At 42.3% G+C, this 27,647-nt stretch overlaps 4 protein-coding genes and 1 long non-coding RNA gene across 10 annotated transcripts in view; 2 read left to right on the top strand and 3 right to left on the bottom strand.

Moving 5' to 3' along the window:
• The window catches only part of sNPF (short neuropeptide F precursor), a 257,147-nt gene extending 246,749 nt beyond the window's left edge, over positions 1 to 10,398 (bottom strand). For 2 of the 4 annotated variants that reach the window (XM_067764362.1, XM_067764360.1), the window contains exons 1-2: positions 10,168 to 10,398; positions 9,976 to 10,102 (exon numbers count right to left, since the gene is read on the bottom strand). The gene's annotated coding sequence lies outside the window, so the exon portion shown is untranslated. The remainder of the gene's footprint in view (positions 1 to 9,975; positions 10,103 to 10,167) is intronic. The other 2 variants (XM_067764364.1, XM_067764359.1) reach the window with 1 other exon arrangement.
• A 1,091-nt stretch (positions 10,399 to 11,489) lies between these two features.
• Mcm6 (minichromosome maintenance 6) lies at positions 11,490 to 15,079 on the top strand. The gene is made up of 4 exons (XM_067769342.1): positions 11,490 to 11,723; positions 11,796 to 11,939; positions 12,010 to 12,896; positions 13,541 to 15,079. Exons 1-4 carry the CDS (start codon positions 11,632 to 11,634, stop codon positions 14,920 to 14,922), a joined length of 2,505 nt encoding a protein of 834 aa, XP_067625443.1. The 5' UTR covers positions 11,490 to 11,631; the 3' UTR covers positions 14,923 to 15,079.
• Positions 15,080 to 15,279: 200 nt separating this feature from the next.
• Positions 15,280 to 16,528, bottom strand: PCNA (Proliferating cell nuclear antigen). Its single transcript, XM_067764374.1, has 2 exons — positions 16,269 to 16,528; positions 15,280 to 16,199 (listed from the first exon to the last, which is right to left on the bottom strand). The coding sequence occupies exons 1-2, from the start codon at positions 16,374 to 16,376 to the stop codon at positions 15,525 to 15,527; spliced, it is 783 nt and encodes a 260-aa protein (XP_067620475.1). The 5' UTR covers positions 16,377 to 16,528; the 3' UTR covers positions 15,280 to 15,524.
• LOC137239273 (uncharacterized) overlaps positions 15,280 to 27,647 on the bottom strand; it is a 186,366-nt gene continuing 173,998 nt past the window's right edge. The window contains exon 2 of the long non-coding RNA XR_010949314.1: positions 15,280 to 15,458. This is a non-coding gene — a long non-coding RNA (uncharacterized lncRNA). The remainder of the gene's footprint in view (positions 15,459 to 27,647) is intronic.
• Positions 20,080 to 27,647, top strand: part of LOC137239267 (myb-like protein U) — a 170,527-nt gene continuing 162,959 nt past the window's right edge. Inside the window, exons 1-4 of one of the 3 annotated variants that reach the window (XM_067764369.1) lie at positions 20,080 to 20,437; positions 20,651 to 20,786; positions 21,358 to 22,795; positions 23,888 to 24,681. In XM_067764369.1, coding sequence (XP_067620470.1) covers positions 20,239 to 20,437; positions 20,651 to 20,786; positions 21,358 to 22,792 — 1,770 coding nt within the window. In that variant the 5' untranslated portion in view covers positions 20,080 to 20,238 and the 3' untranslated portion in view covers positions 22,793 to 22,795; positions 23,888 to 24,681. Of the gene's footprint in view, positions 20,438 to 20,650; positions 20,787 to 21,357; positions 23,520 to 23,887; positions 24,682 to 27,647 lie in introns of those variants that run through there. The other 2 variants (XM_067764368.1, XM_067764367.1) reach the window with 2 other exon arrangements.

Consider the following 27,647-nt stretch of genomic DNA (forward strand, 5'->3'; position numbering starts at 1 on the left):
GTAAAATAATTTTTGCCAAATTGTTGTGCTGGGATGAATTGCCTAATAAATACAAATACAAATACCTTACACGTTTAGCGGCGCACAGGTGGGCGTGTTTTTTGGCTGCGGCGAGATAGTGATCAGAGTTGATGTTAGGTTCTTGAATTGTGCGCACATATTATCTACTGGAGGCATACGGCCCGTGTATCACAACGTTGTCGATCTGATTGCGTGTATTTCGATAGGGGGCGACCATGTAACTTATTGAATATTTTTATGCATGCTCATCGCGCTGGATACGGCCATGTTTCGAGCACCGGCGAAGCCGATCAGCGTCAGTCAATTAGAAGAGTTTTCGTTGTAGAGGCTGAACTTTATCCTTCCTGCCGTTAAAGTCAACGATCACGACACACGTCCTTATCCTACGTCGGTGCATGGGCGCATATGAATGATACCCGTGTATGCTATACAAGATATGTCTCATGCGATATTGAACAAACTTTATGATATAAAAGTTTCGAGTCGTACGTAATCGTACAAATGGCAAAGCTTTTTTACAACAGCACCTTCTTGATAGCACAACAAAAGTGTCGAAGGTAATTGAGTTGTTGCATTGGCTTCCAACTGCCACCTGTTAAGCGCCGACAAAAAAATCATAGATTGTAGAACACTTAAACGCCTACGCATGACGTCGTAACATTTCTTTTTAGTTAGATGGGGTTTCCTAAGCACAGTGAATATATTTATTTACTTATGTGATTTTGCTAATATAATACGTTCTTATTACAAAGAAATTTGGTATTTTCTACAATATGCACTTATTTTAACTAATGTTGGGTTTTTTTTTTGTGGTTTAATTTTTTGTTACTTTTACTAATTCTACCTCGTCTTGGCCAATGACGTCACACAGACTCGGCCGCTAATACTTGAATTTCATTCGTCAATCAAGCTTTGTCTTGTGGATGTGTGATTATTTGTATGTGTGCTAATGTCCTTGTTGGTGTTGTGATTTCTGATGTTGCCTTTATTGTAGTTGTTGGTTTCTTGTTGCTTCAACACCTACGCACATGACGCCGGTAAATGCGCATAACAGTATGCACAAACACAAAACAAACAATAAACACACATACACCCTAGCGATAACTTATACACACACACTGTAGGCGGCGCTTAAGTTCAAAATGACTCTTGACATCGGTGGCCGCCACGCAAAAGTTTATCAATTCATGTAGGTATGAGTGTATGTGTGTTTGCATGTACGTGGGTGAGAATATTCGACCAACCCCTTTCCTAAATTTATAGTTTACTTTATTTAACAGTGATTTGTGTTTTTTCTTGTACTACAATTTTTTTGTGTTTCCTAAATTTTGAGGGTTGTTAGTTTTTTGTCAATGCATTATATTATCCTTATGAAGAAGATTTTGCAGGTGTAAAAAAATTTAAAAATGTCGCATATTGCCTAAGATTTCTTACTTTTCTTACATTAACCACGGCCCTGGACTCATTCGACGACAACGCAAAGTCGGTCACTGAATGCCGCAGATCTCTTAACGAGATGGCTTAGCACTTCAGTATCAGCCTTAGATGGGTACCTGGGCACAGGGATATTGAAGGCAACTGCAAAGCAGAAGAGCTGGCCAGAAGAGGTACCACCGACCATATCCTTCCGGGAAATTATTCGGTAGGTATACCCATGGCCACTTTCAGGATCGTGTGAACACAAGCAATATAAGAAATGCAAATTGACGATGGTCAGCCATATCTTCGTGTGAGAAATCCAGACTAACCTCGCCCCCATATGACAAGGGGCGCACAAGAGCGCATCTGATTTTAAACAAATCAGTTCTATCGTCCCTGATAAGGGTCCTAAAAGGGCATTGTTTAATAGGCACGCAATGTGCTAGAATGGCGGTAATGACCTTCGACCATTGTCGCAGCTGCAGATTTACAGAAGAGGAGGAGAGTGTCCAGCACCTTCTCTGTCAATGTCCAGCGCTCAGTAGGCGTAGGTTGGCCATCCTTGGTAAACCTTTTCTACATGACCTTGCTGCGGTCTCTAGTTATGAAGTCAAGGCTCTAGCAAAATATATAAATTCTACGAAGTGGTTCGACCCGCTTAAGCAGGGTAGGGGTCCTCTTTGAGACCGTATAGAGTATTACAATGCGCCCATTGGCGGCCTAAGTAGTGAGCTGTTACCATAGTGTTCCTCACCCTTCGTAACATAACCTAACCTACATTCACCACAATAACAAACCAATAATTTATTAGCCCATGCTATGACCGACTTAGCAATTGTTATGTAGGCGTATTCTCACGGCTATAGTTTCAGCATGGCCCTGGCGCTTAGCGTTTGATAGTTTTCAATTCTAGTTTGCTATTGAGCTAAATCTATTCTTATAGACTATGCTTTTATTTTCGTGCATAACTTGGTAGCCGCTTTGCTTAGCGTACTTAAGTTATGGAGAGAAAACGCTTATAATTATTGCTAAACGGCGAGGAAGAGGACAAACTAGATACCCTATTCGCCGATGACGGAAAACACGTTTCGCCGCCCGATTTTACGAATGAGAATGGCAATATCCCGGCTAAAGAATTGCAAGGCTCCGACTAGTGGAGGACTACCCGCCGAGCTGTTTCAATACGTAGGCGGAGAGTTGGTAAAGAGCATACATCAACTCCTATGTAAAGTATGGTCGGGCTTGTGCATGTCTCCAGTTTGCGATTTAATGGTGCTCAGCTCAGCCTGCTCAATATCACGTGAAAGGGTCTATTTAGCGTTCTACGCAAAAGACTTAAGCACATAATTAGGGAGCTGATTGGACCTTATCAGTTCGGCTTCGGACCTGGTAAATCTACTATCGGCCAGATCTTTTTGATGCGCCAGATCCCTGAGAAGACTCACGATAAGAGAATCAACACTCACCATTATTTTGTCCGCATCAAAGCGACTTTTGAATATGCGAATAAAAGTTGTCTGTATGCTGCTATGACTGAATTTGAGTTGCTTTTAAAGCTTGTACTATTTTGACTTTATTGAGTAACACCGTAAGCACCGAAATGATTGCGAAGGATTTCTGCGAGCCGTTCTACACCAATTGTATTGTTGTAGCGATAAGGTTGCTCCCCGAAGGCTTTGGGGAGTGTTATCGATGTGATGGTCATTTGCGGGATACATATCCGGTACGCTCCGGTAACACAGCACCATTAAGGTGCTAGTCCGACCATCTCGGGAACGATTTATATGGCCACATTAAACCTTCAGGCCATCCCTCCCTCCCCACCCCAAGTTCCATGAGAAGCTTGGGGTCGCCATAGCTAATTTTAGCTGGGATCTAAAAATCTGGACAAGGGCAAGGCGAACTGTTTTCTATCATTAAAAAAACGTCGTTTCAGAAGTGAAGAATAGTGGAACGCACTAACTCTTGGTTGGCAGGGTTAAAATTTCTCTCGAAAAATTTTTTCCGTTCTTCAGGAGTACGCTGGGCCACGTACAATACGTTACAGATGCGACGGGTTTACTTAAAGAAGCACACATAGCTCTATACTCATTTACCTCGAGCTATGTATGGAGCATTTAGTTCAGAATAGGTTTCTAGAGGTCTTCTATAACGCAAATACGGAAGCGCAGAACCAATCCTTCCACTAAAGGACAGGTATTATACCGATTTCTGTCGAACTCCATTTATGACGACGAGCGAAGCCAGGATAAATGTTTTGCTCTTTTTTTAAGCTGACGGCTTGAGTCCGAGCGAATCTGTAATATTTGCGACAACGTCGTCTGCGTATCCGACTTAGATTCATAGCTTAAGAGCTTCCGCATACCCAATAGTCAACCTCACCTACGCAAGGGAATCCTGTTACAAATATGAAAGTATAACACACATATTTAGCAGGGGTGGCTCTGGCGACCCCAAGTTCCTCATGGATCTAAGGGGTTGGGTTCGGTATGGTCTAGAAGATCTAACGTGGTCACATCAATCGTTGTGGTGATGGTCGGGATAGTATTTTAATGGTGCTTATTACTGAAACGTAGCCCATCGATATCTGGTAAAGGATCAGCAACATCGATAACACTACCCAAGACCTTCGGGGAGCGTCTTGATCGTTAATACAACACAAGGTTCGCGGCCTCTGTGAAATCTGGTATGTATATAAGAATGCGATCACTGAGATAGTTTCTGACAACGTGCTGTAGATAGCATAGGATTCAAAATCGCTTATCGCTGCTATAAGGCAGCCAGGATTCTGCCCATCTCGTGCTGTAGATAGCATAGGATTCGAAATCGCTTATCGCTGCTATAAGGCAGCCAGGATTTCTGCCCATCTCGCGCTGTTAGAATTTGGTCAATGCGTGCCGCAAAGCTGTTGTTGTTGTTGTTGTAGCAGTGCTTCGCCCCACCTAATAGACGCGACCGATCACAAACTGTCATCAATATCCTCTAACGGGAGTCCAAGGAAACTTGCTGTTTCAACAGGGGTGGACCATAGGGAAAGGGGTGTTAGAGGCGTTGGTTCCACATTACAATTATAGAGATGGTTGGTGTCATGTGGGGACACATTGCAAGCGGGGTATACATTTTGTATGTCGGGGTTGATTCTGGATAGGTAAGAGTTTAACCTGTTACAGTATCCAGAACGAAGTTGAGCCAGAGTGACACGCGTTTCCCTGGGGAGTATGCGTTCCTCTTCCGCAAGTTTTGGATACTTTACTTTGAGTACTGGGTTCACCGGGCAATTCCCGGCATAAAGGTCCTACGCCTGTTTGTGGAGTTCACCAAGGACCTGCTTGTGTTTTTTCGCTTCATACGGCTGTGTTCTCAGATGCCGTATTTCCTCAAAATGCTTACGGAGATGACTCCTTAAGCCCCTAGGCGGTGCTGGCTCGTCAATCAGATGTCTGTTGGGATGCCCAGGTTTCTGGGTATTCAACAGGAACTGTTTGGTCAGCATCTCGTTTATTTCCCTGATAGGGAGTATTCTCGCCTCATTATGTAGATGGTGTTCTGGGAACATAAGAAGACAGCCCGTGGCAATTCTGAGATCAGTATTTTGGCAGGCCTGTAGCTTCTTCCAGTGGGTAATTTTTAGGCTTGGCGACCATATGGGTGACGCGTAGCACGTAATCGGCTGGCTAATTGCTTTGTATGTAGTCATGAGCGTTTCTTTATCTTTTCCCCAGGTACTGCCAGCAAGGGATTTGAGGATTTTGTTACGGCTCTGAATTCTCGGAACAATTGCGGCTGCGTGCTCACCAAAATGTAGATCCTGATCAAACGTCACACCCAAGATTTTGGGGTGTAGGACAGTCGGTAGCGTAGAGCCATCGACGTGGATGTTCAAAATGGTCGACATTTGGGACGTCCATGTTGTAAATAAGGTCGCGGAAGATTTAGTCGGTGATAATGCCAGGCGAAAAAACTGGAGAGATCAGGGAGGTAGCCGTTTATTTTATTGCATAGCTCATCGATCTGTGGGCCTGGGCCTGTGGCCATTACTGTGCAGTCATCGGCGTAGGAAACGATTGTGACTCCTTCCGGTGGTGAAGGTAGCTTAGATATGTAGAAATTAAACAGAAGTGGGGATAGGACACCACCCTGTGGCACCCCTTGTTTAATTCTCCTTGGCTTTGATGTTTCGTTTCTAAATAGCACCGATGCCTGCCGACCACCCAGACAATTTGCGGTCCACCTTTTAAGACATGGGGGAAGGGTAGACCCTTCCAGGTCTTGCAGTAACGAGCCATGGTTGACCGTATCAAAAGCTTTTGATAGGTCTAGCGCTACGAGTTGTTGTTGTTGTTGTTGTTGTTGTAGCGATTAGGTTACTCCCCGAAGGCTTTGGGGAGTGTTCTCGATGTGATGGTCCTTTGTCGGATACAGATCCGATACGCTCCGGTAACAGCACCATTAAGGTGCTGGCCCGACCATCTCGGGGACGATTTATATGGCCACATTAAACCTTCAGGCCATCCCTCCCTCCCCACCCCCAAGTTCCTTGAGGAGCTTGGAGTCGCCAGAGCCTAGTCTGTTAGTGAAACGGGATTCGCCGCTCGAAGGTGAGGTTGACAATTGGGTTGGAGAAGCTATACATTGCGCTACACAACCCCTTGAATCCCAGCTACGAGTACTGTTCTATGGTGGGGGTTTTGATTTAAACCGAAATTTATCTGGGTGCTAATGGCATTTAGCGCGGAGGTAGTGCTATGGAGTTTTCTGAAGCCATGCTGATGGGAGGCTAGTTGCAAATTTGCTTGGAAATAAGGGAGCAAAATGGCTTCGAGCGTCTTTGCTACTGGCGATAGGAGAGATATCGGACGATACGACTCTCCTATGTTAGCTGGTTTACCAGGCTTTAGTAGCGGGACCACCTTGGCCATTCTCCATTTCTCGGGTATGACAAAGGTGGAAAGAGACAGGTTGAAGACCTGCGCTAAATATTTGAAACCCTCTTTCCCTAGGCTTTTAAGCATCGGCATGGCTATGCCGTCTGGGCCCACTGCTTTGGATGGTTTAGCGCGACCAATGGCGTCCTCAACCTCTTTAGCGGTGATGGTGATTGGTGACGCGCTGAATTTGCGTTTATGTGCGTGACTGTTGGCCCTCCGTCTAACTTTGTCGACCGTAGAATGCATTATATATTGTCGGCAGAAAGCGCTCGCGCATTTTTTCGCATCCGACAGCACTTTGTCGCCAAAGGCGATGGAAACTTGGTCTTTGTGCTTAGTCGGATTCGATAGGGACTTTACGGTGGACCAAAGTTTACCCACACCGGTAGAGAGGTTACAACCTCTTAGGTGCTCCTCCCATTTCGCCCGCTTGTGTTCATCCACAAGCAATCTGATGCGTTGGTTTATATCCCTTATTTGGGGGTCGCCTGGATCAAGCTGCCTTATAAGGTCACGTTCTCTCGCTAAGTTTGCGGCCTCCGCCGGGAAGTGGGGCCGGATTTCGGGAATTCTCCCGGCGGGAATGAAACGTGCCGAGGCGGATTCAATGACCTTGCGGAAGGCACGCTCCCCTTGGCGGGCATCAGTCGGGATAGGGAGGGCAGCAAAGAGGTTGTCTGTAAAGGATTTATATTCTTCCCACTTTCCTTTTTTAAAGTTTATGAAAGTGCGTTTTTCGGTGACGATGAAGTCGGCGGTACGCTCGAGCGAAACAAGTATAGGCAGGTGGTCGGATGCCAATGATACCATCGGCTGCCAGTTGACGCAGTTTACGAGTTCTGCGCTCACGATTGAGATATCTGGCGAACTGTGACAGCTTCCTACCATACGTGTGGGGGCGTCTCCGTTTATTGTGCAGAACGTCGTTTCTTCTATTTGATCCGCCAACATCTCGCCCCTACTGTCCGCCCGCAAATTTGAATGCCATAGATCATGATGGGCATTGAAGTCGCCTAAAATAATGCGATTGTTTCCAGTGAGTAAGGCTCTGATATTAGGGCGGTATCCACCGGGGCAACAGGTGGCAGGGGGGATGTAGATGTTGATGATTTCTAGGTTTGCATCGCCTGACCGGACAGATAGGCCTTGACGTTCTAAGACGTTGTCCCTGCGGTCGATGCCAGGATCAAATATGTGTTATTGCACAGAGTGGTGTATTATAAACGCGAGGCCGCCTCCATTTCCGCTCTCGCGATCTTTTCTGTGGACATTATACCCAGAGCAGGTCTGCAATGCAGATCGTGCTGTGAGTTTAGTCTCTTGAATCGCAGCGATGCGGATGTTGTGCCGCTTCATGAAATTGACTATCTCCGTAATCTTCCCAGTTAGTCCATTACAGTTTAACTGCAGAATTCTGAAGTGCATGAGGGGAGACGTCGCCACTCTGGGGGTAAGTGACGGGTGACGGGTGACTACGCCTGGGTTGAGGAAGGCCAGGACGCAATTGCTGTTGTGGCCCTGGGACTGGGCGTCCTTGGGCAAGCATTGGGGTACCCGGATGATTTGGGTTTGCGACCTGGCAACATGGCGCGATGAAACCCGTCGAGGGGTTGCCGTCGCGGAGACCAGAACATCTAGGAAAGTGGCACCACCCAAGGCAGGAGCTGCATTGGGCGGATGTCGCAAACATATATATTCTGTGCTGGCAAATGGTGCAAACGGAGGTAGGGACTAAGAGTCTGTTTCCCTGACCTACACGATTGCTGCCGGAAAAGAGGGGGGGAGAAGACGGGGGCAGGGGCTGTTGCTCAACATTGCTTCCGACTCTACTACGAAGATTGTAGTTATGAGTGGTAGCAGCTGTTTGAGTTGTTGGCGCCGTAAGGCGCGAGCAGCAGCGGGTACTTGTTGTGGCTTGCTGAGCAGCGGGGCTGCTGGAATGGGGGGGGGGGGGGGGGGGGCGCTTAGACGTAGACTACGGGGCGCCCTTGGGCGTGAACAGCAAGGAGCCACAAAAGATTTATAAAAGTTACGTGGACGTCGGGTTTTGGGATCAAGCCCAGAACAACCTGTGCCGCAAAGCTACTTCTACCCCTTGACAATTTGTTAAATTAAGCTCCAACAGTTACAAGCCTGCCAAAATACTGCTCTCAGAACCGCCACGGGCTGTCTTCTTATGTCCCCAGAACACCACATACATAATGAGGCGAGAATACTCCCCATCAGGGAGAGACATTAGATGCTACCCAAACAGTTCCTGTTGAATACCCAGACACCTGGGCATCCCAAGAGACATCTGATTGATGAGCCAACACCGCCCAGGGGCTTAAGGAGTCATGTCCGTAAGCATTATGAGGAAATACGGCACCTGAGAACTCAGCCGTATGAAGCCAAAAAACACAAGCAGGTCCTCAGCGAACTCCACAAACAGGCGTCGGACCTTTATGTCAGGAAATGCCCGGTGAATCCAGTACTCAAAGAACGTACCCAAAACTAGCGGAAGAGGAACGCATACTCCACAGGAAAACACGAGTCACTCTAGCTCAACTTCGATCTGGATACTGTAACAGGTTTAACTCTTACCTATCCAGAATCAACCCCGACATACAAAATGTATGCCCCGCTTGCAATGTGTCCCCACATGACACCAACCATCTCTTTAATTGTAATGTGGAACCAAAGCCTCTACCACCCCTCACATTATGGTCCACCCCTGTTGAAACAGCATGTTTCCTTGGACTTCCGTTAGAGGACATTGATGACAATTTGTGATCGGTCGCACCTATTGTGTGGGGCGAAGCACTGCTACAACAACAACGGTTTTTTTTTTCTTTATTAATTTCAAACAACAACAACGGTTTCGTTTATGATAATTATCACTCCCATATAATTTTTAATTATAGTCGGTAAGTAAATTGTTAAGGTTTTGGTATTTCCATCCGCCGATGTAAAATAAGTCAAAAAAACTGTCATCTTTTCCCTAGAATTGGATCAGGTCAACCTTGGTATGTAGTTGGGAGTTGAAGTAAATTAATGGGGCTCCGGGCGCAATCCCCGTCGGCGTGACGAGCCCCTCTATGGAAATATATATGTAAATATTTTTTTGTGCAAAAACTAGAAGTCTCTGGAAAATAAAATATTTAGTTTTGGCACCTAGGAGGATCCCTCTACCAATCTTATTTATGTCTAAAGATACGCCAACTAAGCTTCCATTCTTTGGAAAAATGCAACACATTTCTGTGGTCACAAGCAATTATCGCCTTACATGCCAACCTAATAAAACCGCACTGCGTTGTTTAGCGCACGCAAACAACCGGCTTTTTTGCCCTAACCGAAATAAGTATGCGTTGCGATAATGTAAAACACGTTTACAAACGTCACATCTAAATGTCACGCAGAACTAAAATTGGAAATCGAGTTAGGTTTTCACGCAGCAAATTCAATTTCGGTTGCTCTCATACAAGTTCTATGTGCATGAGACATTTTTTACAGAAAATTACTTGCGTGCGTTTACATATATTAGGTTGGTTGTAGTAAATAAATAAATGAAAGAAAATACGTGCATTACCTCAGCATCATGTCAATTTATAATAAAATATGAATTTGCCTAAAAATAGACGTAATACCAATAAATGTCCACCCATATTAACATATTCAGGAATCGATTTAGTTGCGTTATAATGATTTTGTGTGGTCATTAAAAATCATTTAAATTGTTATACGATACCCACTGACTGTTAGTGAATGAAAGACAACGCATATTAATATTTATTACATACCAATAGATTTATGTACTCACGTTTAGGGCGCCTATTTATCTGAATACAATGTATGCAGGTATTACAAGTGTGCAAGTATGTACATTCGACGGGATCGAATAAAACAATTTTACAAAACCACTTCTAAAGTTTACATCCATCGCGTTCTAATAATGCGAAATTCTAGTTCTAATATAATAATAATCTTTAAATTCACTTATATAACAATATTCACAAAAATAACTCAACTGTTGCAGTAAAAGCACTTTACAAGTTTGACAGTAGAGGCGCTTGTTTTGGCGCGCACATTCGAATTAGGAATTTGGCTGCATTGGCGTAACTATTTTAAGGGCCAATAAATGGAGACTTATAACCACAAATCAAAAGGGCCAATTAAATTTCCTTTAAGCAGTAGTCATAGGTGCCGTTTGTCGTATCGCTGTAGTCGTATCCCTAACGTAATCAGCTTGTTATCGTTACGACGGTAAACCAAAAACCAATTGGTTGGCTACGATACGGTTACGACCATAACGGCACCAATAATCGATTGCATTGATTCTCATAAGGTTGGTCGAATCAGATGTTGTAAGGTTACCTATACGGTTACCGATAAAGCACCAATGTCTGCAGCTTAATCCTAACGCCATAGTCGTAACCATACCCATATCCACAACCATCTCCAATGTAATGAATTAATGGTTAAAAAAAAAAAAAACGAAAAATGTGAAAATTTCATAAAAATGAAGAAAACGATGAAAATTACAAACATATTCCACAAAAAATAAGTCTCTCAGTCATAAAGTATCCAAAACTATGAATAAAATCTGCAAAAAGTTATTAAATTAACCAACCAAAAATTTTTAGGTTATGGATATGGCGAAAGCCCAAAAACCAATTGGTTGGCTATGGTATGGTTATGGCGTTAGCGTTATGGCGTTAGCGTTATGGTATGGCACCATTAATCGATTACATTGATTTCCATAAGGTAGATTCGATCAGCTGTTTTAACTGGCTATGGTTTTATGGTTATAAGTCACCATTAATTACACCGTAAGGGGCGAATTAATAGTGACTTAAAGCTATAACCAGATAAAACAGCTGATCGAACCTACCTTATTGGAAATCAATGTAATATATTAATGGTGCCATACCATAACGCTAACTCAATTACATTGATTTCCATAAGGTAGAAGTGATCAGCTGTTTTATCCGGTTATGGCTTTATGGTTATAAGTCACCATTAATTCGCCCTTAAGGCGTTACCACTATGGCAAGTAAGATGGTGCCATTTTATTAAATAGCTCCGACAATGCTGCCAAACTCCTGATACGAATCGTCACACTGTCGGTGCTTATGTGCGCGCCAAAACAAGTGGGCGCTGCTGTCAAATTTCTCACAAATGTCTTTTACTGCGTGTGGTTAAGCTACTTTGTGAATTTTCATAAATAACTAAATTTAAAGATTATTATTATATTAGAACGAAAAATTCACATTATTAAATCGGCATGGATGTAGCTGATTCACATATTGGACAGCTGCGTGTAAAGGATGAGGTGGGCTTGAGGTGTCAGAAACTATTTCAGGATTTCTTAGAAGAGTAAGTGGAAGTGTGATTGTTTTCATAATTGAAACGACTTTTTAATTAATTTTGCATATTGCATTAATATAGATTCAGAGAAGACGGTGAAATCAAATATGTTAAACCAGCAGCTGATTTGGAATCACCAGATCGGTACACTTTGGAGGTTTCATTTGATGATGTGGAAAAATACAATCAACATTTAGCGACCACAATTATTGAAGAATATTATCGGTAAGTCTGTCCCCGCTTATGGATGCATATATTAAGGTTGTGTGTAAAATAAATTGTTACTCATCTACAGGATCTATCCATTTCTGTGCCAATCTGTATGCAACTTTGTCAAAGATCGATGTGGTTTAAAGAACGAAAAGGAATGTTACATTTCATTCACAGATGTACCCACCCGTCATAAGGTGCGTGATTTAACCACCTCAAAAATAGGCACACTGATACGTATTTCTGGTCAAGTAGTACGTACACATCCCGTGCATCCAGAATTGGTTTCGGGCACTTTTATGTGTTTGGATTGTCAAACGGAAATTCGCAATGTAGAGCAGCAATTTAAATTCACAAATCCCACAATATGCCGAAATCCAGTATGCAGTAATCGACGCCGTTTCATGTTGGATGTTGAGAAATCGCTTTTTGTTGATTTTCAAAAAATACGCATACAAGAAACACAATCAGAATTGCCGCGTGGCTGTATACCACGTTCAGTTGAAATCATTTTACGTTCAGAATTGGTGGAGACTGTGCAAGCAGGTGATCGCTATGATTTCACTGGTACTCTGATAGTAGTACCCGATGTTGGTGTATTAAATATGCCAGGCGCCAAAGCTGATATGGGCTCTCGTCATAAGCCAGGTGATGGACCTGAAGGTGTGACGGGCTTAAAAGAATTGGGTACACGGGAACTTAATTATCGTATGTCATTTTTGGCTTGTAGTGTACAAGCGACAACTGCGCGCTTTGGTGGCACTGATTTGCCCATGTCTGAAGTGACTGCTGAGGATATGAAAAAGCAAATGACTGATGCTGAATGGAACAAAGTGTATGAAATGTCAAAAGATCGGAATTTGTATCATAATCTTATCACGAGTTTATTTCCTTCTATCTATGGGAATGATGAAGTCAAACGTGGAGTTCTGTTGCAACTTTTTGGTGGCGTCGGTAAAACTACACATGAGAGTGAGTATACGTGATTGATGAGAAAAATCTCGAAATACTTTTAAGGGAATTGTTGGAAGATGCTTGTTTCCCTTGTAGGATAATTCTTCTTTTAACTGTTGCTCCATTTCCTCTTATGAAAGTCGTATATCTCTGGGCTAAATCATTATTTCTTTTTGGCCCACAAATTTGCAGACACTTCTGTAATTCTACAAGGGTCTTGTGGTAAAATATTAGAATGAAATTAGTCTATCGAATCAAAGACTCAACGTGGAAGTGTGAAAATGCTAGCTATGCAGTGTGGTTTGGACTTAGATTTTTATCAAGTAAAGACATTTCAATTGGGACACCTTTCCCAAGATATTAGAGGTTTGTGTTATCAAACGCACAGAAGGCCTGACACACTTGCGGTGTAGCAGAATTTGATTAGGGCATTTGGACAAGAATTGATGGCCCCAAACCACTAGATATAGACCTATAGCGATGTTACTTACTAAATGAGAATGAGATTACAAATTTTGCACTTTGAAATACAAGTACATTTAAAATTGTTTAATGTATGTAAGTGTATTTTAATTTATGATACCAACATCTCTGAAAAAAAGTTGTTTCGCGAAATATGTTGGTGTATACAGGTAATTTAAATGGCCCCATTCCATTTTCAGAAACTACACTGCGTGGGGATATCAATGTTTGCATAGTTGGTGATCCCAGTACGGCTAAATCACAATTCTTACGTCAAGTCGCCGACTTCTCACCGCGCGCAGTCTACACTTCGGGTAAGGCCTCTTCAGCTGCTGGTCTCACTGCTGCTGTGGTACGGGATGAGGAGAGTTTCGATTTTGTCATTGAAGCTGGTGCGCTTATGTTAGCCGATAACGGCATTTGTTGCATTGACGAGTTTGATAAAATGGATCCACGAGATCAAGTTGCAATACACGAAGCCATGGAACAGCAAACAATTTCGTTAGCCAAGGCTGGCGTACGAGCCACATTAAATGCGCGTACTTCCATTTTAGCTGCTGCAAATCCCATCAATGGTCGGTATGATCGTACAAAAAGCTTACAACAAAATATACAACTATCCGCACCTATCATGTCACGTTTCGACTTATTCTTCATACTCGTTGATGAATGCAATGAAGTGGTCGATTATGCCATTGCGCGTAAAATCGTTGACTTACACTCGCACATTGAAGAATCTGTGGAATGTTCGTACACACGCGAGGAAGTATTGCGCTACATTACCTTTGCACGTCAATTCAAACCCATTATTGGTCAAGACGCAATGAAGTTGCTTGTTGAGAATTATGGTCATTTACGTCAACGCGACACAGGTATAGCCGGACGCAGCACGTGGCGTATTACCGTACGCCAACTCGAATCAATGATACGTCTTAGTGAAGCTATGGCTAAATTGGAGTGCATGAACGAAGTGCAAGACCGCCATGTGAAGGAGGCTTATCGTTTGCTTAACAAATCCATTATACGCGTCGAACAGCCTGATATACATTTAGACGAAGACGACGGCAATGCTGATGCTTATGTGGGTGATATTGAAATGGAAAATAATGGCGGTATTGCGAATGGTGTAACTGAAGCGAATGGAACACCCGCAATAGAAGGCGGAGAGAACGGCCATCATGAAAATGGCGTTGAGCCAAGCGCTGGCGCATTGCAAAAGAAGAAGCTCACTTTGTCATTTGAAGATTATAAAAATCTATCAACCATGCTTGTTCTACATATGCGCAACGAGGAAGCGCGTTGCGAGTCGGAGGGTGTCGACTCCGGTATGAAACGTAGTGATGTTGTTACTTGGTATTTAGAGCAAGTAGCTGAACAAATTGAATCGGAAGAGGAACTCATCTCACGCAAGCATTTGATAGAGAAAGTTATCGACCGTCTGATTTATCATGATCAAGTGATTATACCATTAAAAACTACTGAATTGCGTCAACCTGGCAAGAGTCCACGTCGCACCGTGGAAGAGTCTGAAGAACCGGACGATCCACTCTTGGTTGTGCACCCCAATTACATTGTCGAATGAAAAACATTTGCGTTTGGAATTGAGGATTGGTTTTTAATTAAAGTTAATTAAGTTTAATGTTATTGTATTTTTATTTTATATCCGGAACAGTACGCATGCAGTATGTGCGTGTGTTCGCTGTTGAGTACAAATAAAGTATACATTTTCTGGGAAATTAGTTCGTTTGTTTGTACTTGTAAAAGGTAATTTGTTGAAACATTTGCAGAATACTGCGGCAGTGATTTTAACTCTGCACAAGTCCAATTCAATAGTTCGCCAAATCCCAGGTCGAATGGCTTAAGCTAAATAGACCATCTTTGAAGGCAATGTTGGTTAGAGGGCCCACAAACAAGGATTTGAACAGATCTATAAAGGCCGTTTGATTTGTATTTAATGTATAAAATTGTATTTTATTGTTGCAATCTCTACCATCGTAATACGAAAAACATTTAAATATTTATGTAGGTATATTAAATTAATCCGGTTATAGAATGTAAGCAATACAGATGAGCGTGCTAAATAATGTTAAGGCTTAAAATTAGTTAAATATTTAATTTCTTATATCAAATACAAAAATTTGAGATATACCGGAGAATTAGTGCTATGTATAAATGAATACCCGATTAATTCTCATCATCCTCAATTTTCGGCGCCAAGTAATAACGTATGTGTCCCAATTCAGCTATACGATATTCAACCACCAATGGAACATCTGCAGACATTGACAGTTGCACTTGACTTGAGAGTGGTGTCGCTTTTGTGAATGCATTCAAGTAGCGGCATGCAAATGTTAGCACAACCGGCTCCTGCATTTCAATAACGATCGCTTCTTCTTCTTTGTCTACAGTTGAAGTTTGTGCCAATTTTACATTAGCTGAACCAACATCTCCAGATGCTGAAAATTTAACACCTTCCTTTGTGCAGCATATAACAACCGATTCACTAAACTGTGCTAAATCTCGACATATGCGAGCGAATTCCATGGCTGGCATGCGTACCACACATGAATAATCAGTTTCTGGTATACCCAAATGTTCTTGATCTAAATTCATCAACTTCATTTCATAATCGGACACTTTCTCTTGATTTTGTGATTCAAACATAAAGGTAACAGTGTCGGCATTATCCTGCGCCTTAATTGTGACAGTATCATCATTGTTGGCACATTTTAAAATTTTCGCCATGCTACCCAAATTCATGCCCATTGAAAGATTACGATCACATCGAAATTTATCAAAACCATCAGAGCGTAGCGTCAGTGAGACTAGGGAGACATGAGAATTATCCATAGCTTGTAGCTGCAAATGTTAAAATAAATAAATGTGCATCAACAGTGTGACTGAATGTTTTTTTTTCTTAAAACATACCTGTATACCCGAATCACTGCAATCGAAGGTGCCTTCGTTGAGCAAATCTTTGATGGCGTCCAAGATTTTTTTGAGTATGGTTGCATTATTCAAACGTGCTTCAAACATCTCGATATTGGAATATCTGTATTTATTAACAAAAAAACTACACAAATTCTACGGAACACCTATTTTTGCCGCCGTATTTAACAACCACCGGAAAGCTTTAATTCTATAAATTGCCTTCGCTCAAGGACTGACTGCAAAACGCTTGATTTGGCGCCAAATGTCAAAAGTTGGAAGACGTCAGCTGGTTGACGTTTGCTGAGACATCTGTCGTAATAGGGGAAGCCATGGGAATGTGGGCTGACAATTGCAGGATGGCTATGCTGCACGCAAGGCATTGTAGCATCGTTCGCTTAAAGATGAGTAGATTACATGTATTTTCTTTGGGATCGACAAAACGGCTAGTCTTTTGACACGATTTATTTCTTAAACGTCCGGACCAATACGACTTTGACATTAATCCATCGAAAAAAAGTACATGGTATTTTATGTATGTCGGCTCCACCATGGCTGCTTGTCGATGAGCCCTTCACATTCCGCTTTTCTGTACAAAATGTACTGTAGCTAGTTATTTAACCACTGCCGCTAGATGGGTCTCCTAAATATTTTCTAAGTGAGGATAGCGTTTTTTACCCGCAAACGTAGACGTATATACGTGTAAAAGAGCACGGCTAACGCTACAAAAAATTCGGTCACAAAACCTAATCACGCCCATGCAAATGTGAATATGAATATAACCTATGACCGTAAAATGACTAGTCAAATGACGTGGAATGACGAGAGCGTTTTTGCAGGGTATGTATGATATTTTCTGCTTGAATAAGTTTGTCTAACGTAAAGCTAAGCAAAAAGTAGATATATTGTTGTTGTTATTCTTCTTCGTGATGCGTTAAACGATATAGCATAAATGACATGGCAACTAAGATAAAATGTATGCTGGTAAATGCAATATTTCGCATAAATTGCATTTGACGAACGTCAACGGATATACCGACCAAGTGTCATCATATTTGCGTACGTTGCTTATTTAACATTTTGTTTTATGTTTCGTGATTGCTGGGAAAAACCCCCGACCACCTTGAGAAAACATCGAGAAATTTGGCAAGGTATCGAGTGACAGGTCTTTGTCGGTAATGCAGCGCGCTGCTTAGCTTCCAGCGACACATTCGATTTGCGAGATGTAAAAGGCTAATTAAACTTCCTTAACCGTAACGCCATAGTCGTAACTATTCCCCACAAATTACACACACAATATTACGCATTGGGCATGTAAACAAAAGATCAGCTGTTTTTTATGGGCAATTTTTACGTAATTTTCCTTTAGCTCTTGTTTTTTTCTCTTTCTTTAATTCGCTCAAGCAGTCAAGTGTGACGTAGTGCGTTATGGATATGGCGAGAAACCAAAAACTAATTGGTTGGCTATGATATAGTTATGGTGTGCTTTATGGTATGGCACCATTAATCGATTACATTGATTTCCATAAGGTGGTTCGATCAGCTGTTTTATGTGGTTATGGTTTTATGGTTATAAGTCACCATTATTTGGCGCTTTAATCAGTATAAAGGGCCAGTATAAGTTGACATACTCAACGCCATAGTCATAACCATATTTTTACTTATCCATATAAAATTGCCGTCAGTTATTGGTGCCATTATCTAAAAATCGTGAAAATTTCATAAAAGTAAAGAAAACGCAAAAAATTACAAACATATACCATAAAAAATAAGTCTCTTAGTCAAAGCGTATCCAAAACAATAAAAATCTACAAAAAGTTAATAAATTCTCCAACTCAAATATTTTTAGGTTATGGATATGACAAAAACCATTTGTTTGGCTATGATATGGTTATAGCTGGAGACATTGGTGCTTTATCGGTAACCGTATCGGTAACCTTATAACAGCTGATTCGACCAATCTTATGAGAATCAATGCAATCGATTATTGGTGCCGCTAAAGAGCGAATTAATGGTGACTAATAACCATAAAGCCATAACCAAATAAATCAGCTGATCGAACCTACCTTATGGAAAGGAATGTAATCGATTAATGGTGCTATACCATAACGCTAACGCCATAGCCAATCAATTAGTTGTTGGTTCCTAGCCATATCCATAACCTAAAAATATTTGAGTTGGTGAATTTTATAACTTTTTGAATATTTTCTTCATTGTTTTGGATACGTTATGACTAAGAGACTTATTTTTTGTCGAATATGTTTGTAATTTTTTGCGTTTTCTTCATTTTTATGAAATTTTCACAATTTTTAGGTTAAGGCACCATTAATCGATCACATTGAGATGGTTATGGATATGGGTATGGTTACGACTATGGCGTTAGGGTTAAGGAAGTTTAATTTGGCTTTAAGGTAGTAACCGTATCGTAGCCAACCAATTGGGGTTTGGTTTACCGTCGTAACGATAAACAGCTGATTACGTTAGGGATACGGATACAGCGATACGACATACGGCACCAATGACTCCGGCTTAAGGGCGAATTAATGGTGACTTATAACCATAAAGCCATAACCAGATAAAACAGCTGATCGAACCTGCATTAAGGAAATCAATGTAAGCGAGTTAGCGTTGTGGTATGGCACCATTAATCGATTACATGATTTCAATAAGGCAGGTTCGATCAGCTGTTTTATCTGGTTATGGCTTTATGGTTATAAGTCACCATTAATTCGCACTTTATAGCTTTAGCGTTATGGTATGGCACAATTAATCGATTACATTGATTTCCATAAGGTTGGATGGATCAGCTGTTTTATCTGGTTACGGTTAAGTCGTCACTAACAGAACCTTTGCACTGATAACTGCGCAACAGCTCTGCAATTAAAATAAATTAATGAATATTGTTGGCTAATATTAAAAAAATTAAGAGATTGCAGCGTGATCACCAATAATATTCAAACATGAATTGAAAATAAATTACGGATAAAGTATTCGGAATCGGCAATTCGCGAACTACGAATGGTATGTGGCCAAAGCTGGAGACATTGGTGCTTTATCGGTAACCTTAGAACAGCTGATTCGACCAACCTTATGAGAATCAATGCTGTAATCAGCTGTTTATCGTTACGACGATAAACCAAAAACCAATTGGTTGGCTACGATACGGTTACGACCTTATCGGCACCAATAACCGATTGCATTGATTCCCAAAAGGTTGGTCGAATCAGCTGTTATAAGGTCAAGCTGGAGACATTGGTGCTTTATCGGTAACCGTATCGGTAACCTTTTAACAGCTGATTCGACCAACCTTATGAGAATCAATGCAATCGATTATTGGTGCCGCTAAGGTCGTAACCGTATCGTAGCCAACCAATTGGGTTTTGGTTTACCGTCGTAACGATAAACTGCTGATTACGTTAGGGATACGACTACAGCGATACGACAAACGGCACCAATGACTCCAGCTTTAAGCTGGAGACATTGGTGCTTTATCGGTAAGCGTATCGGTAACCTTTTAACAGCTGATTCGACCAACCTTATGAGAATCCATGCAATCGATTATTGGTGCCGCTAAAGTCGTAACCGTATCGTAGCCAACCAATTGGGTTTTGGTTTACCGTCGTAACGATAAACAGCTGATTACGTTAGGGATACGGATACAGCGATACGACATACGGCACCAATGACTACAGCTTTACCGATACGGTTACCGATAAAGCACCATTGTCTGCAGCTTTAAACAGCGTGGCATCACTTATAATCGATAGTCACCAAGGTTGGTTAAAATCGATACTCACAATTGTGGCTCACCTCTACGTCGCGTTCACAAAATTTTGCCGGAGTTCAATCCTTTATAACCATTTCTTCACATTTGTCACGAAAATTTTATCTGCTCTTAAAAAGTTATGAAGATTAAATAACTTTAGTGCTTAAATAACAGGAAATGTGATTGTGAACCACGTTATAAGAAATGGCGAATGATTATTATGCAAGTGTGACTGGGTCGCAATCCTGTTCATCGTCACGTTGGTTGACTGAAGAGGTCTACAAATTGATCGATATGGTACAACATGATGAAGCTATTTATAACCCACGTCATAAATACTACTTTTGTCGGCCATATGTAGAGACATTTTGGCGTGAGGTAGATCAGAAGCTCGAGAAAAATCGTAAGTGGAAGCCATTTTACTTACAAAAATATCGTCGCATGGGCAAAATATTGTATATCACTTTTGATTAGGTTATGCGACAAAGTTATTTATATCCCGGAGAAATATTCCTTTCCTCTTTGTAATCAAAATGGCGCTTACACTTAAACCACGCGGCGATGTGTACTTGTGTTTTAGGTTAAAGAAATTAGTTTAAAAAAATTATCATTGCAGCTGGAGCTAGTCTTGCTAAGTGGACAAATTTGCGCATATCATTTCGAAGGGAGTATACAAATTATTTAGAAGAAAAAGTGCCGCCATGTTGGACTTATTTTGACCGCATGTTTTTCTTGCATCCATATTTGAGAAAGTAAGTACAGTATACGGTAACGTTTTACAAGACCGCGCACCACCTAATTTTTATTAAAAATTATCAAAGGTGGTATCAAAAGACGCGTATCCGAAAGCGAAACTCAATTTTTATTTCTGTCAAAAGATATAAGCAAAGAATCGGTTCAAATTTTCATGTGGTTGTTGTTTTTTGCCAGATTTCTCGTACACATACAATGCAAAAAGGTGTTCTGAGCGCATTTAGTTTTGATCCCCAAACCGGTGTTGTACTCATCCAGGGTAATTTTTTATAAGCGCGGCCAAAGGCCGCCAACGCGAAAGGGTGTTCTATGCAAAAAAACTACGGATCGGGCCCCATATTTCGGACCCTCTCGGGGTCATTTTACGATTTTTTGTGAATAACATTCGACAGAAATAAAATTTTTAATTTCCGCCTTCGGATTCTTAAAACGGAGATCGAGACACGTCTTTTGATACTCCTTTGATAATTTGTCATAAAAATTAGGTGGTGCACCGTCTTGTAAAACGCTACCCAGTATACAACAAAAAAATTTCACAATTCTATAAATAAATTTATACCGCACTCACAGAAAACAGTCTCAACCAAAATCGCTGGATTCTCAAGTTCAGGATGCTTTAGAGCGTATAAGTTCATTTTCAAATCGTTTTCATCGTGAACGTACTGCAACTGCGGCTACAGTAAATACAGCAGCTACATTAAGCAGCACCGCTACTACCGGAGGTGATATGCAGTCAGCACACATAAGTAATCAACCAACACAGCAACAATTAGATAATTACTTGGACTACTTCGACGATCCAGACCAAAATATTTCAGATGAATTGGACGATGTTATAGATGATGATCAACAGCGACGTCGTCCACCAAATTTTCGACATTCTGAAATTCGTCATCAGCTGCAAGATGATCATGATCAGCATGCACTTAATAATGATATTAAATCTGAATGTGATGTCAAATCAGATGTAGATGAATATGAGTCAGAGTCAGTAGTGCGACAAGAGGAAGTAGACAATGAATTATTGGAAGAAATGGAAATGCGTAGTTTTATGATGGATTCATATGCCAACAATCTCGGTGCTCCCAGTACAGCAAATTCAATAGAAGATAAACGTGCACATCATGTACGTATGCAACATTTAATGCGTTTGCAGCAGAAAACACGCGAATTTCAAGAAGACCAACATCTACGCGTAAAAAGACCACGCTCGCAAGAGAGTATAAGTAGCACACAAATGAATAATAGTTGCGTAGGAAGTGGAAGTACAGTTACCACTAATGTAACACATACAAGTAGTAGTAGTTTACCCTCTAACATTAGTGCTGCATCGTCATCTGGTAGTAGTATGGGTGGTGGACAGGCGCGCATGCATTATTCAACAACAAGTACCGCATCAATACATGCCAATGTATCATTTGTACGTCCAACACTAGCTAAACCTGTAGACGTAGTAAGCACTACAACAAGTAATAATGGCAGTGTTGGGCTTAGCTTCGGTGCTCCAGTTCCTCTTAGCAGTAATATGCTGAGCAATAGCAGTAATAATGCTAATATAAATATAAATGCTGCGACCACATCGAATGCCAGTCAACAGCTAACACCAAGTTCCTCATCGACGAATCAGCGACACAACAGTACAAATAATAATAACCAAAATCACAACAGTCATCATCATCATCATCATAGTGGTAGCAGCGCTAGTGGTAGTAGTGCCAATCATCACCGTTTAGAGTTTACGGCAATAACATCCGGTGCGGCATCTAATCATAACTTGCCAGCGAATGGCGTTTCAGCAGTCTCAACGTCCCTAATGAGCTCACCACCAATTGCTGGAGCACCTGTTGCTCCTACTCATATAGAATTATGCGATTGTAAAACTGATCCTGATGCTATGTTTCTAATGAGTCTTTTGCCGGATATACAAAAGTTAAATGGACGAGATCGTGGTAAAATAAAAATTGCTTTCCAAAACATACTACAGGACTATTTGTATCCAGATTGAAATGTAAGTAAATGAAATTAGTTAGATACGCTTTGATTATAATATGCAGCTTCAAAACAGTAGATATAGTTTCGAAAGTGTACACATCGTTAGCATAATTCACATAGGCCATAACGAACAAATTTAATATTTTACCGGAAATGCAAAAAATATGTACTTGGACATTCACTATAAGCAGAAATGTATTTGAAAAGTAACATATAACTAAAAAATTTTCCCAGGGGGTGTAGTTTGGATAGGAACTTTGTGAATTACACTAACGATATTTATCTACATTAGATGTAAATGAATACTATAACAACATTAAGCTTTAGTTAATTGTATGTAAATCAGATTATCATTAAGTTTAGAACTAAGTGCTTTACGTTAATACAATTTTACTGGATCGAATTACATACAGCGGCAAAAGTTATGTTTTTGAAGTAATTACTTCTCTGGATACTCGGGAATACAGCCCTTTTATCGAAACCTCTACATCTTTATGCATTCTAATTTGCATATGTCAGTTAATCGAAATCATGTTATGAACATGTCATGTGTTAGCCGCTTTGAACGAAGGGCTAAACAGTTATCCTCGCGATTCCTTACGTAAGTGCAAGATTGGTGGCACTTGGTGGCTTGTACACCAAATGTGCGGTGATACCAACAAATATCTGTACCGTTTCAGTCATATAAGGTCCGAGGTGGTGGTTATTATTATTATTTATTTATTTTTACGGCGTTTTAAGCCTAAAACTTAGATTATTACAAATTATAAATACATTTTAATAATAATAGGATTTCTAGCGTTTGGTGTGTCGGAATGCATGAGATTCCGATCAACACGGGAACTGGTGGTCCCAACGGGTGAGTCTTGGAGTCATATCATTGGGAGGTTGGAAGGACGTGTTCTCAATCCTGCCCTACTCCAAGACGTATGATTATACAGTTTTATTATTTATGCTGTCGGAATGCATTTGATTCCGGTCAGCCCAAAAGCTAGCAGCTCAGCAGAATGAGCCACTCTTACCGGACGGTTGGAAAGGACGTGTTTCCAATCCTTCCTGTACCAGCTTTTATGTAAACATAATTAATTATAATATATCATTGTTGTAGGAATATACGTGATTCACATGAACACTCCAACTGTTTGTCTGGGACGATATTTTCAGGAATTCTTTCCTAATTTGCTTGCGAGCGATATATGTATTTGACCTGATGCATAAGGTTCCTCCTCTGTGTCTACTTGGATTGCCGTGTACGCTCAAGGATCAGTAACATGAAATACAGATACAAAATATTTTATCTTATTGGAAGGGTTTTGCAATATTCTAATAAACTTTTTTTGAAGGTGTTTAAGTTTTCACAATTTTTAACATGATTAGGTAGTTCATTAAAACATTTCAGGCCTTTGTAAAATATATTTTGCTTGTCCATATCTGTTTTGAGAAGAGGTAATCTAAAATTATTATTTTCCCTGATTATGTAAGAATGGGCGCTTCCCAAGGCAGTCGGTTCTATGTACCGGAGCGACTCTGGATTTTTCCCGACCAAGGACTGTCATTTCAGTGTGACCCCATCTAATTTGTTTCGTGCCTCCCACAAATTGTCATCCTCCCAGCAGCTCCTTGCAGCAGGACTGCTCCATATTCTCTTACTCCGGGAAGGCATCGAATCCAATCCGGGTCCGTCTCCTGACCCCGGTCCTGAGAAATGGTTTTGCTGCATCTGCCGGAAAAGAATCTTTTTAGGACGGTCATACTCTGTTCAGTGTGTCTCGTGCAAGGGATGGTTGCATCGGAGAGGTTGTTCTGGGCTTGATCCCAAAACCCGACGTCCACCTAACTTTTATAAATCATTTGTGGCTCCTTGCTGTTCACGCCCAAGGGCTTCCCGTAGTCTACGTCTAAGCGCCCCCCCCCCCCCCCCCCCCCCCTCCCCCCCACTACCTTCCAGCAGCCCCGCTGCTGCTCGCGCCCCACGGCGCCAACAACTCAAACAGCTGCTACCACTCATAACTACAATCTTCGTTGTAGAGTCGGAAGCAATGCTGAGCAGCAGCCCCTGCGCCCGTCTTCTCCCCCCCCCCCCCCCCCCCCCTCTTTTCCGGCAGCAATCGTGTAGGTCAGGGAAACAGACTCTTAGTCCCTACCTCCGTGTGCACCGTTTGCCAGCACAGAATATATATGTTTGCGACATCCGCCCAATGCAGCTCCTGCCTTGGGTGGTGCCACTTCCCTAGATGTTCTGGTCTCCGCGACGGCAACCCCCCGACGGGTTTCATCGCGCCATGTTGCCAGGCCGCAAACCCAAATCATCCGGGTACCCCAATGCTTGCCCAAGGACGCCCAGTCCTAGGGCCACAACAGCAATTGCGTCCTGGCCTTCCCAAACCCAGGCGTAGTCACCCGTCACTTACCCCCAGAGTGGCGACGTCTCCCCTTATGCAGTTCAGAATTCTGCAGTTAAACTGTAATGGACTAACTGGGAAGATTACGGAGATAGTCGATTTCATGAAGCGGCACAACATCCACATTGCTGCGATTCAAGAGACTAAACTCACTTCAAGATCTGCATTGCAGACCTGCTCTGGGTATAACGTCCACAGGAAAGACCGCGAAAGCGGAAATGGAGGCGGTCTCGCGTTTATCATACACCACTCTGTGCAATATTGTATATTTGATCCTGGCATCGACCGCAGGGACAATGTCTTAGAACGTCAAGGCCTATCTGTCCGGTCAGGCGATGCAAACCTAGAAATCATCAACATCTACATCCCTCCTGCCACCTGTTGCCCCAGTGGATACCGCCCTAATATCAGGGCCTTACTGGCAACAATCGCATTATCTTAGGCGATTTCAATGCCCATCATGATCTATGGCATTCAAACTTACGGGCGGACAGTAGGGGTGAGATGTTGGCGGATCAAATAGAAGAAACGACGTTCTGTACAATAAACGGAGACGCCCCCACACGTATGGTAGGAAGCTGTCACAGCTCGCCATACATCTCAATCGTGAGCGCAGAACTCGTAAACTGCGTCAACTGGCAGCCGATGGTAACATTGGCATCCGACCACCTGCCCATACTTATTTCGCTTGAGCGTAACGCCGACGTCATCGTCACTGAAAAACGCACTTTCATAAACTTCAAAAAAGGAAAGTGGGAAGAATATAAATCCTTTACAGACAGCCGCCTAGCTGCCCTCCCTATTCCGACTGATGCCCGCCAAGGGGAGCGTGCCTTCCGTAAGGTCATTAAATCCGCCTCGGCACATTTCATTCCCGCCGGGAGAATTCCCGAAATCCGGCCCACTTCCCGGCGGAGGCCGCAAACTTAGCGAGAGAACGTGACCTTATAAGACAGCTTGACCCAGGCGACCCCCAAATAAGGGATATAAACCAACGCATCAGATTGCTTGTAGATGAACACAAGCGGGCGAAATGGGAGGAGCACCTAAGAGGTTGTAACCTCTCTACCGGTGTGGGTAAACTTTGGTCCACTGTAAAGTCCCTATCGAATCCGACTAAGCACGAAGACAAAGTTTCCATCGCCTTTGGCGACAAAGTGCTGTCGGACGCGAAAAAATACGCGAGCGCTTTCTGCCGACAATATATAATGCATCCTACGGTCGACAAAGATAGACGGAGAGCCAATAGACGCGCACATAAACACAAATTCAGCGCGTCACCAATCACCATCACCGCTAAAGAGGTTGAGAACGCCATTGGTCGTGCTAAACCATCCAAAGCAGTGGGCCCAGACGGCATAGCCATGCCGATGCTTAAAAACCTAGGGAAAGAGGGGTTCAAATATTTAGCACATGTCTTCAATCTGTCTCTTTCCACCTTTGTCATACCTGAGAAATGGAAAATGGCCAAGGTGGTCCCGCTACTAAAGCCTGGGAAACCAGCTAACACAGGTGAGTCGTATCGTCCGATATCTCTCCTATCTCCAGTGGCAAAGACGCTTGCAGCCATTCTGCTCCCTTATTTCCAAGCAAATTTGCAGCTAGCCCCTCATCAGCATGGCTTCAGAAAACTCCATAGCACTACCACCGCGCTGAATGCCATTAGCACCCAGATAAATTGCGGTTTAAATCAATACCCCCACCATAGAACAGTACTCGTAGCGCTAGACCTATCAAAAGCTTTTGATACGGTCAACCATGGCTCGTTACTGCAGGACCTGGAAGGGTCTACCCTTCCCCCATGTCTTAAAAGGTGGACCGCAAATTATCTGGGTGGTCGGCAGGCATAGGTGCAATTTAGAAACGAAACATCAAAACCAAGGAGAATTAAACAGGGGGTGCCACAGGGTGGTGTCCTATCCCCACTTTTGTTTAATTTCTACATATCTAAGCTACCTTCACCACCGGAAGGAGTCACAATCGTTTCCTACGCCGATGACTGCACAATAATGGCCACAGGCCCAGGCCCAAAGATCGATGCGCTATGCAATAAAATAAACGGCTACCTCCCTGATCTCTCCAGTTTTTTCGCCTCGCGAAACCTGGCATTATCACCGACTAAATCTTCCGCGACCTTATTTACAACATGGACGCCCCAAATGTCGACCATTTTGAACATCCACGTCGATGGCACTACGCTACCGACTGTCCGACACCCCAAAATCTTGGGTGTGACGTTTGATCAGGATCTACATTTTGGTGAGCACGCAGCCGCAATTGTTCCGAGAATTCAGAGCCGTAACAAAATCCTCAAATCCCTCGCTATCAGTACTTGAGGAAAAGATAAAGAAACGCTCATGACTACATACAAAGCAATTAGCCAGCCGATTACGTGCTACGCGTCACCCATATGGTCGCCAAGCCTAAAAATCACCCACTGGAAGAAACTACAGGCCTGCCAAAATA

Source organism: Eurosta solidaginis, chromosome 2 (genome assembly GCF_040869045.1).
Source record: "Eurosta solidaginis isolate ZX-2024a chromosome 2, ASM4086904v1, whole genome shotgun sequence".
Classification (NCBI taxonomy): Eukaryota; Metazoa; Arthropoda; class Insecta; order Diptera; family Tephritidae; genus Eurosta; species Eurosta solidaginis.

What these genes read in the sequence shown, in the direction of transcription:
- PCNA (XM_067764374.1), bottom strand. Translation starts at nt 16,376, where the DNA reads ATGTTTGAAGCACGTTTGAATAATGCAACCATACTCAAAAAAATCTTG. An exon ending in GCAGTGATTCGGGTATACAG is followed by an intron (nt 16,200 to 16,268) that starts GTATGTTTTAAG and finishes TAACATTTGCAG; the next exon opens with CTACAAGCTATGGATAATTC.
- Mcm6 (XM_067769342.1), top strand. Translation starts at nt 11,632, where the DNA reads ATGGATGTAGCTGATTCACATATTGGACAGCTGCGTGTAAAGGATGAG. An exon ending in ATTATTGAAGAATATTATCG is followed by an intron (nt 11,940 to 12,009) that starts GTAAGTCTGTCC and finishes ACTCATCTACAG; the next exon opens with GATCTATCCATTTCTGTGCC. An exon ending in CGGTAAAACTACACATGAGA is followed by an intron (nt 12,897 to 13,540) that starts GTGAGTATACGT and finishes TTCCATTTTCAG; the next exon opens with AAACTACACTGCGTGGGGAT.